The sequence below is a fragment of the Pundamilia nyererei genome, unplaced genomic scaffold, assembly GCF_000239375.1.
Source record: "Pundamilia nyererei isolate P.nyererei 1_Seehausen unplaced genomic scaffold, PunNye1.0 scaffold00174, whole genome shotgun sequence".
Classification (NCBI taxonomy): Eukaryota; Metazoa; Chordata; class Actinopteri; order Cichliformes; family Cichlidae; genus Pundamilia; species Pundamilia nyererei.
Window position 1 is genome coordinate 446,831 of NW_005187575.1, and position 11,207 is coordinate 458,037.

At 42.4% G+C, this 11,207-nt stretch overlaps 1 protein-coding gene across 5 annotated transcripts in view; it reads right to left on the bottom strand.

The window, feature by feature from the left end:
• The window catches only part of tab2 (TGF-beta activated kinase 1 (MAP3K7) binding protein 2), a 41,062-nt gene that overhangs the window by 8,109 nt on the left and 21,746 nt on the right, over positions 1 to 11,207 (bottom strand). For 2 of the 5 annotated variants that reach the window (XM_005746183.1, XM_013914142.1), the window contains exons 2-3: positions 4,262 to 4,447; positions 1,042 to 2,668 (exon numbers count right to left, since the gene is read on the bottom strand). In XM_005746183.1, the coding sequence (XP_005746240.1) occupies positions 1,042 to 2,668; positions 4,262 to 4,363 (1,729 nt within the window). In that variant the 5' untranslated portion in view covers positions 4,364 to 4,447. Of the gene's footprint in view, positions 1 to 1,041; positions 2,669 to 4,261; positions 4,448 to 6,625; positions 6,707 to 11,207 lie in introns of all 5 variants that reach the window. The other 3 variants (XM_013914145.1, XM_013914143.1, XM_013914144.1) reach the window with 3 other exon arrangements.

Here is an 11,207-nt window from a genome sequence, read left to right on the forward strand (position 1 = left end):
TGCAATACCACTAATGTTATTCCACTGCCAGACAATAACACACATTCTTGGTGACTGATGGTAGTTAACACAGTTATGTTCAACTAACAGTTATGTGGTGACAGGTGTGTCTGCATAGCACCAACTTCCAAAGTGACCTTGCCAATCAAAACAGTAGGGGATAACATTTTCCCAAACCAGTGAGGATAAACTGATGGAAAACTGCACTGATGAGGGTCAATGGTAGAGGCAGCATGCCTGGTGTGAAGCCCCTCTTGGTGATAGTCACCACAGTGCGGAGCCATAGCTGCTGACTCACTCACAATACAGTGAAAAGCCCAAAAAAGGAAAAAGCAGTGTGCTCTGACATGTTTGACTCACACAACAGAATCTGCAAGTCTCAGGCGCTGGTGGAGCAAATGCAGCATTTATTGTGGAGGACTCACACTAGAGTCATGATCACACCGGCCCCCACTCAGCGAGTCACCTTTGCTTTTCAACTTTGTGGAGATGAACACAACATGTTTCCACTATGGCTGAACAATACTGACAGCAAGCATAGACAGTTTGGCTCAGGAAATGCACTGCAGAGGGTCTTATGGAAAAAAAAAGCAGCATACTTGATAGTTAAATGACTTTCTTGGCAGAAGTCTGTGGAAAAGGTATTTTGGCCTACTGAGAATAGCAGAAACCTGAATAATATTTGTTAATAAAAACAAAAATCAAATGAGATCAACATACACAGGAGGACTGTTGAAGATATTAACCCGCTGTACCTTGGCTACATAGTCAATAAACTGTAAACCAAACATTTCTAACCAGATTTCAGAGGTCTATATGAAATACGATTCACAGTGTAATCAATTTCTGGAGCTTTGTGTCTGTTCAGTAAAAAGCTGAACAGAGAACAGAATAAGTCTATATATCAAGCATTATAAAACAGAAGATGCTTTCTATGCAAACAACTAAGAAATGCTACAATGTCAGCATTGTAAAAATAGTACAGGAGTAATTTTAAAATGGGAATGACCTTTATTATCGATGCTACTGTGTATTTCTTACCTTGTGTGTATGCTGCATCATCAGAGCCCATGCTGAGTCTGCGAGGTTCACTCTGTCTCTCCCGGTGTGGCGAAAGTGGGTCTGAGAGATGCTGGGGGTCTGTCTCCACAAAGTGGTGGTCTTGGGGTAGGCCGAGAAGATTGTTGACGTCAAAAGTCGGGGACACGACTCCAGGGGACACAGCTGGGGGTTTGTTAGGAGACACTGTGATTTTAAAAGTGTATTTGGTGTTGGGCTGAGTGACCACCACGCGTGGGGAAGAAGCTGTACCCCCTCCTCCCACAGAGGGGCGAGATTTAGGTGGATGATGGTGGATGTAGGCAGGGCCCATGCTCACTTGACCCCCTATGTTCCTGGCACCTGAGGGCCCCTGTAAGGAAGGGTTTGTTGAGATGAAGAGTGTGTGAGGATTCCTACCCAACTTGGGCTGTGGGCGGGAGCCGGCTGAGGCAACAATGACTTCCTCGGAGGGAGTGGTAGCAGCAGTAGAGATGTAAACAGTGGGACCCGAGCCTCCGATTGACAGAGGGGTGGCAGGGACAGAAGCTGCCCCAGCAGATGAAGAGGAAGAGGAAGGGCAGGAGGACGTGGAGGATGAGCGGGGCCCGCTGCTCGTCCGCAGCACAGCTGTTGTAGAATTGCTCCTTTGGGGAGATTCAAGTTTGATCTCTATCTGATTCTTCCGTGGGCCGGTGGAGATGTTCTGGATATTGTACTGGCTGATTGCAGACAGGGAGCTGGGCATGACCGAAGAGGAGGAAGAGGAAGAGGAGCATGATGAGACACCAGAGGAAGAGGCCTGACTTCCTGTAGGAAGAAAGGAAGGCGCCTGGGGATTTGTAGGTGAGCTGATGGGCATGTAGACGTGAGAAGTTTGATGGCCCTGGGTCTGGGGCTGTGAGGTATGAGAGGAGGAGGAAGAGTGCTGAGTGCCGGACCAGGAGCCAGACAGGGAGGAAGGATGTGAGATCTGGTAGATCTGCTGCTGAGGCTGGGAAGTGGGGCTGTACTGGGCCCTGCCTCCCTGCTGCTGGTTTTGCCGTGTCGTACCGGACTGGCTAACATAAGGCCGAATGTAAATAGAGTTACCCTGTGGACTGCTTAGGCCCGACTGTGGCCCACCATGTATGTGCAAAGAAGTAGGTGTGTTGCGTCCTGTCTGAATGTTAGGGGCTAACGTCACGGTGATTGGGTTGAAGCGTGGTGTCTGCTGGGAACCCATAGCTGGTGCTTTGCCACCCAGAGGGTAGAGTCCAAGGTGCTGTGGAGGCTGCGGTTTACGCGGGGGCTCCATCACGCCAAATACATTGAAATTGGAGGGCACCTGCACTGGGGCTGACTGGGGCTCCTGCTGATAGAAGTCACTGTTAGTGGCCTGGCCTGTAGAGAGGGGCCCTTCGCTCAGGCTGTGGGCCAGAGTCCGGCTGCCGTTCATTCTCAGGCTGTCCCGAACCGGGCCCACATGCACATTCTGAGGCTGCAGGTCCAGGTTCAGTTGGGTCATGTGATTATGGAGCCTGCTGAAGCTGGGGTCGTCTGAAAAGCTCAGGTTCCCTTCTTCGCTGTACAGGTAGCCCGGACTGACTTGGGACAAGTATTCACAGCAGGCGTCTAAATTGTTGTTATTCTGCAGGAGAGAGAAGAGACAGACTTGTTAGGCAACATGTGTGTTTGTTTCATGTTTACTTCCTTACAGGAAGATGAAAAAACTAAGATGCTTACACCATTTCCATTTTTGAGAATAGCATTTTATGGCCAGGTTGAAAGAAATAATAATACACAGGTACTGAAAATACAACACAATACGCAGACCTACAACAACACAACTACTGAAAAATTGTATGCAGGGATCAATGCTGTAACAAGGGGTGTGGAGCTTGTTTTCTTGGCAGCACCGCTGTCATGCAACAACTAACATACGAACCACAACTTCAGTAGCTCATCCAACTCATGAGTCAACATAATTCACAAGTTACTGCCAATAAAATGATAAAAGAGACCTTGGCATCAATTATGATGAAGCCTTTTGAATTGATCATTGTGTGCAAGTTTAATTCTTTTTCTTTCTCTCTCTCTCTTTTTTTTTTGGCAAGTTTAATTCTGATTAATACTGTAGATGGTGTAGTAATTCTATAGGGGACTAACAGAACATGGATGCCTCTCCATGGCATAATCTCTTTGGTCTTTCAGGCACGGGAGTTAAAATTAGTCCGTTATTCATTGTTAAGACACAAAAGTCCCTTTTCCAGTAGTACCTACTTGGATCGACTCGCCACGGTTCAGGGCTTTTCATCAGTACCTGGTACCAGGTGATCTGAGTAGGTACTAATGGAAAAGGAGCTAAAATGGTAAATGGCCTGCATTTGTATAGCGCTTTTTCTAGTCCCTAAGGACCCCAAAGCGCTTCACACTACATTCAGTCATTCACCCATTCACACACTGGCAAGCTACATTGTAGCCACAGCTGCCCTGGGGTGCACTGACAGAGGCGAGGCTGCCGGACACTGGCGCCACCGGGCCCTCTAAATTGATTTTGGTTTAAGATGAACCACCAGCTGTTACTCCCAACTCTACAAACTTGAACTACACTTTAGTCAATTCACTCAGTGAGTTTTGGAGTTTCTTTTTGTTTTTGTTCTTAAATGCACTACCAGATCATATCCCACTTGACATCTTTCTAAACTGCGACAACTGATTTTCACCAATCAAAAACATTGTTTAAAAAAAAAAAAAAAAAACTAAACAAAAAACCCCCCAACAACCTGATAATCGACTCAACTCATTTCATCCTGAGCATGATCATCCAGAGTATACAAAATACTAGACATGTTTTATCAAGGCTGGACTAAAGATACTAATTTCTTTAGAGTAATGTGAAAAAAAACGTAACCTTGGTTGCCCAAGCACAATCAGGAGGTAAGCTTACACACTGCATCATTTTGGCCCACTCTCCTTTATGCCATAAAGGAGATGCCACTTAGCTGAATTCATTGTTAGTATACACTACTATCCTGTTCCCAGGCATGAAAACTGCTTTGTCTTATTCAACAGCTATCTCAATTTATGCTGTTTTCTTTGTTGCATTCACTTCTAAGATACCAACACTGAGCCACTGACAGTTGATACAAAACACACAGACATGAAGCAAAAACACCATAAATTATGCAGACTTTATTTTCTTTCACATAATTGCGAGCAGAGGTGTTTATAACGCCCTTACCTGCAGAACACACTGGGAGACAACACCTTCTGGGACTTCAGGGAACTTTTGGCGCAGGTCATGCAAAACCTGAATGTCAATCTGGTGGCTTCCCTGGGCCATTCGTATGATGCCAGGTCTGTTTGTTCTGTTCAGCACACGGGGAAGTCAGTCTCAGCAGCAAACTGCCTTCATTTTGAACATCTTCTAAATTGAAACAAAGAAAGGAAGGAGAGAATCTGATAAGGAAACAACACTCTCTTCTCATGGTGCTTCTGTCAAATAGAAACATCTCTTTCTCTGTACAGACAATACTCTGACCACCATTTCACCATTATGAGTTGTATAACGGTGTTTTGTTAATATTCAGTAAGGAATCTGTCCAAGAGGCAGAAAAGGAGCAAATGTGGTCTATTGCAAATTTTCTCTAAAAGACATCCGTCAGCCGTTTGAGGTCGACTTTTTCATTATTGCCTGGGAGCTTTCAAAACAAAATTTCAGAGATGTTCAATGAGAACAGACAGCATTCATTTCAAAAGCCCTTCTCCCCACAAAGCTCCTTAATAAAAGAGTAGCAAAGGGAGGAAACCACCTCCAACTGACTACTGAGAAAAAACCTTTCCAACTCATCTCAACATCAACATTCACTTATTACAGAAAAGAAAAGGGCCTGAAAACCAGCGTAGTGTGGATGCAGATCTTCATATAGACAGGCAGCTGTGCAGAACAGTTGATTCCTCAGAATCCCACTGTATGATAAAGACCGAGCTAAAGGGCTGCATGCCATTTGTTAGTTTCCCTTCCTGCACACATAAATGTGAACCACTGAGAGAAACATTTGTGAGCCACAGTAATAATGCTGCTGCTTTGTTATGTTTTACAGCTTTTGAACAAAGCGCTGTTGGAAAATGACTAAACAAACATGAAGAGTATGAAACTGCACATTTATATCTCCAAGCTAAACTGCTACAGAATAACAATGGACTTAATTTTTTGCCCCTATAGTGCAAACTAAACATTTCTCCTTCCAGCTCTTCAAATTAGGTCTAAAGGGAATCTTTGAGGTTTTTACTTATTTCCTCTCATAATTTGAAATTCACTACATACTTGCAACAACAGTGAATGCAAAAATTAAACAATGCCAAAGCATTTTGACGTCAGGATTCGTAACCACTTCGAATGCCATAAATGCTCTGTTCTGTAAGCACAGAAGCCCCACCAACCTGGTCTTCAAACCTGTATGTGAGAGGCAGCCAATCACAACAGTGGGTTAAAGAGAGTAAAGCCTTACAGAGGGAACAGCTAAGCCAGCATGTTAGTTTGTAAAGTGCAAAGTTAGTCTAGTGGAGACTTGAGCAAATTAAACACATTTAATTAAGATTACATGTGATATTTATGGTTTGATTAAAATTTACTGATGCATCTCGATATCAGAAGCACTTCTATATTGGTATCAGCCATTATCACCCCTGCTGACACTAGCTGATATACAGTAAATAAAATACTGATATCAGGGGCTGACGTATTTGCTGTCTACCACCAATTTTGCTTTGGCTATACATTTTCATAGGCAGTGAGATGAAGAGCTAAAACACAAAACTCAAAAGGTGAAGCACCTACAGAAACCAAACAAACGAGAAAGCAATACTGGTATCATCTATCTTTCAAACTGTTGCATCGGCCCTGAATTTCACAACCATGTTTGCCTACTTGAAAAGGATTCTGCTGCAAGTTAAATTCTACTTTTGGCACACACTTCTTATATTTAGTGTACCATCAGTAAGTCAGCTTGTATTAGTAAACACTTTTCTGTATAGTTCAAAATATAATAAACACCACGGGCTCCAAACCAGGACTAAAGAAAAAAAGAAAGAAAAAGAACAGAAGCTGAGTATGTTTTAAAAGACCAAGTTGGCTGGTAGGTTGTACTTCATTCAACGTATAAGCTTTACTCATACCTGGGAACTTGCCAAAGCAACCACACTTTACTACTAGCCACTGTGCAATTTCTCGAGCAGTCAACGCACTGCAGTCATCTTTCCTGCAAAAAACCTTTTCTATAATCCCGCTTCTCCACCATTATCCTGCTGTGTGAAGGAAGCACAAGCAGACAAAAGTGAACGCAGCAGCCATGAGAACTTCAAAGCGTTAGTTCATGACAGCCATGTTTAGTCTTCTCCCACACTTTTCTTCTAACCACACTCTTTCGAAACAGCTTTCAGTGGGAGGTTCAAATATGCCAATCACAACATTGTGACACATGAAGCACACCCTGTTGTGTTCGACGCCAGTCAATGCTAAAAAGGAATTAGTGATACATCTCAACAGCAATCCTAACATGAGATTTAAAAGTGAAATCATTTACAGAGACTTAAATACACTTACTTAATGATGAGAGAAATCATGAGTGTACTTCAACCTCACTGGGATCTTATTTCAGCCAAGAAGCAGCTGTTTTTGCCTTATCTGTGAAATGAGGATGTGTAATGTCATAACTTCAAAGTTGTAAATCAGTTCTGCAAAACATCCGTCTATAGCTGAAAGCAGTAGGAGGACCTATTTGCTACTGTCAATCGTAGGGTGGCAACTGCAAAGAAGTGCTGAAGCTCCTTTTCGTGTGAGAGACTAAAAATCCATAGCAGGCAACATGAAGTCAAAGCTGAAGATCTCCTTAGAAGAGCACTACCAGCATAGACAGTCATGTTTTCATCTAAAAAAGAAAATATATTTTCTTTCACAGAGATACAACTTATGATATTCTCCACTTATGAAAGACTTTTCTTTCCAGGTCCTCTTGAAAGAGAAGAACCATTAAAGTCTTGATAAAACTTGTCCATTACATAAGAATCTAAAATAACTGTCAGTGCTTTCTTTTGTCTTCTGAAATACAAGCAAATGGAAAGCTTTGCAAGTATGCCACCAGACTGTGGAATTCATTTAGAGGGTGTCGAAAAGAAGCACAAAGTGCAGCTTGATGAGCAACTAACTGCAAACCAGAGGAAAACAGTGTGCCGCATCTCAGATTACATGTTTAGAGTAAAGCCTACTACTCCAGTAAAGCATGCTCCGTCTCCACCAGCACACGAAGCTAATAAACCCACAAGAAAATGAATCTTTTTAAGTAGTCAACTTAGGGAAACTAATATATTATCAGTGTATATTTACCTGTTTGACTTACAGGCTAAGAGGATGCATGAGTGCAGGGAGCCAAAGGGCAACAGTCCACAATTTAAACTCCACTTAGAGAGCTGCAGCACAGCCGTTGTGGGACAATGGGAAAGGAAATTCGCTGTTTGGCGGCTGACCCAGTTACAGGTCAACAGCATGGTTAGATTGTTTCCTGACTTCAAAAAAAAAAAAAAAAAACAGAAAAGAAAAGAAAAGAAAAAAGAAGGAAAAAAAGGTCCACACCTCTTCACTCTAGGTAATTATAGGTCTGTGAGCGGCCCGTGTATTAGGGGTTGCTCTGACAGGAGCAGATCAGTGCTTGCTGTCCCTGAAGGCAGCAGTGGAACGATGCCTGAGGCAGCACAGATAGAGACAAAGCTCCCATTGCTCAGGGTGTTATTCACTGTGCCAAAGCATTGACCCACAGCCCCACATTCATTTCTGGCAGTAGCAGGCCTTGCCATGCTACATCAATGGAGTCATTCACTACGCAAGACTGAATGCTCCTAAAAACGTCCAAATCAATTAAAGTTTAAATAAAAGGGGAATAAATCATCAACAGGAGCTCTTGGCAGCAATATCAGTCCAGCACCTGATGCTTGTGCAATCCCCCCCTCCCAAAAAAAAAGTTAGCTGACAAAAAAACAAAAACAAAAAAAAACCAAAAACACAAAAACACACTGAATTACAGCTGGGCCATATCATACCGCTCACGGTAATACCGGTATAATGTTGGGCAACGATAAGAAAATGAAATATCGCGATAGAATATGGGTAAAACGCGCATGTGCCGTGCCTTTGTACCTGCACCGCTTGATGGATTCTCGGAGCATTACAGCTATCGTAGGCAGGAGCCTCGCGGAGTGATACGTACTGTGCTTCAACATAATATTACCTCTTTTGAAGTTTTGTGGATATTATACATGGTTATGCTGAGGATATGTTGGCCAATTCCCACTGGAAATACCTTTTGGTTAAACTGTCAGCAAGGTTTTGCATTTGCACAGTTAAATTTTTATATAGCTTTAATGCACATAAAAAACAGCTGCTTGTTCAAGTGAAAATACATTATTAGTGCAAAAACCCCCATCAAAGTTGTGAAGTTGTAAAGTAATTTGTCTAGTGTCAGTTATATTGTTATCGCAAATTTTCAAATGTGTTATCGTGATAAATATTTTTGGTCAGATCGCCCTGCTCTACTGTGAACAATAAAATGTCATGTCGTACTATCTACTGATTGCAGATAGTGGAATGCATGATGGTAATTGTTTAGGACAGTGCTGAGCTCGTCATGTCAAGTCTTCAAATGACTGATCTTCTGCAGAAATGGTAGCTCAAACATTAAAAACATACAGGTTGAATCCAAAACGTCCCCTGCAGCTTTAAGGAGCAGCACAGCAGCACTGCATGAAATATTTCTGCTGTGTCTTGGTCCAGCAAAACCTAAACAAATAAAGACGCTAATTGGTAGCCTGTCCCTCCCTCACCCCAAACTCACATGTATGTGTAAGTTTGTGTGTGCATTAAGCAAACACACTAACACAGGCATGGACATGTCGTACTTGAAAACATCATGCACAGTCAGCTACTGCTAAACGCACTCACAGGACCAGTATCCACTCCTGTGAGTCATGACTGTGGCAAATTATTCTCAGAATAGCAAAGCAAGCTGCTTACTTACCGACTTAGAATAATGTTGCACATAAGCAACATATTTACAACACGGAGCTCTCAATAAGGCCAATCAAATCAGTTTAATTACACTTCAGATAGCAAGGAATGCACTAAAGATAACGCAAAGCTGTAGATCAAATGTGCTGTACTACACAGTGTAAGATTTATGATTATGCTGAGCTATAATGCAACTTGCAGCTGTCTGCTTCCATTTATTCACATTATTGTGTATTACTCACATATACGTGTTCTTAAAGAACGCAACGTGACTCATACTTTTTGCTCCGTTTCATTTCATTTCGATGCAATGACTTTGACCAATCACAGGCCTTACCTTGCCTCCCACAAACCATAGAAATGCATGGAAATTTTACTGAGGAGTCTAGTCTTAACAAGAGCTCTCAAGTCATCAAATAAGCTGCGACCACCTGAATCAAAGTGATTTCTCACCATATTAATGTCACAAGGCAGAGTAAAATAAACTTTAAGATACACTGCAATTGTGTAAGGAATCTTGAGACAACTGTTCAAGACACGCACACGCACGCACACACGCACACACACACGCGCACACACACACACGCACACACACTCACGCACACACACACACACTAAGTGCAGAATCCAAACTGCCATCCACTGTCCATTGAAGCCTGGGCCTCAAAGGCCATGCAGAGCTGGGATCAACTCTGCTCAGCTTTTAGTTGCTCGCTTTTGAAAATAGGGACATGAAACTGTTCATGTGCATGCGTGCGTGTGCAGGAAATCAAAAATTCTTCAAGACCGCAGCCTGCAGATGGTAGTTGATTGGAAGCAGGCAAGAGCACCAGCTCCCCAGGTTAACCAACCCCTCCCAAGGCACTGTGGGAAACTGGGAGGTCTTAGAAGTGCGAAGACATGCCTTTCTCGAGAGACCTCTCTGTGCAACCATGGACTGACAGCTTTTTCCAACTTTTTGTTTTCTTCTGTAAACACCATACAGGTAAAACAGCTGGCCCGTTGTGTCCATCTTTGCCTAATAAGGGAAGGAAAGGAAATGAACTCACCTCCTTTAAAAAAAAAAAATCCTCCTCCACCTACCTCTTCAGTACAAAATGTCTGTGGGCAGCACATTGCTGAGCTCATTAGCCAGGTTTTTAGAGTACAAATGTGTGTGTTCCATCACGCAGCTGGCCTACAGCTGTTTTCACCTGCAACCACCTCGACCACGAGCAGGAAGGTGGCGGGATGCTAATCCATTAACAAATCTAATTAAAAATACAACTGTAGCTATGCTGCTAGCTGACAACAGTTATTTCCAATCTGTAGCTTTTAAAGGCATGAAAAGGAAAAATAAATAAATAAAAAAGTAAGACAATAAACTGTTTATTTGTAGTAAAACTGGCAAGTCATTAAGAACACATTAAAAATGACAGATTGATTTAGTTGAGGTGCTCTCTGTTACCTTTCCTAAGCAGGTTTATGCCATTTCCACACTGGCTTACTTTTCAAAGCTGGAAGCTATGTTCATCTTTTATCTACAGTCTGTGGCTAAAACATAACCTGTATTAAGCATTACAAAGCTACTGAGTTGACTTCTTCAATTCCTTTCGTAGTGCAAACTCCTCCGACAAGACAAAAGAATTTCTATGTTTACTTCTCTTGCAAAAAAGTTTGAAAATCTTAGACTTTGAAGACGCTTACTTGCCAACAATGGGGAGAAAATAAAAACTGCTTACAGACAACTTATTGAAAAATGAGAAGCTAGTTACTATAAACTAACCTGTCTTCCAACTGTATATCCATATGTGAAAACAAATTATGAGGACGTCAACTATCCACAACTACATAAACAGGCTTAGCGTCACATAGCTGTTGCATTTCCTCTCTAACCCCGACTGGTCAGGGTAGACTGTTGCCTACTCTAAATCTGGTGCAGTAGCAATTTTTTTCCTTTCAGCGGAAGTTTGTCCTCCTCACTGTGTGCTGTTCATGTGAGAATCGGTGGCCTTGACCTTGCTATAAAGTTGCATGAGATTATTAACAGTACAAGGTAGGGCTGCACGATTAATCGTTAGAAAATCGCGATCTTAATTCATACTTATGTGCGATCTCATTTCCAAATGACAACGATTTAAAAAAAAAA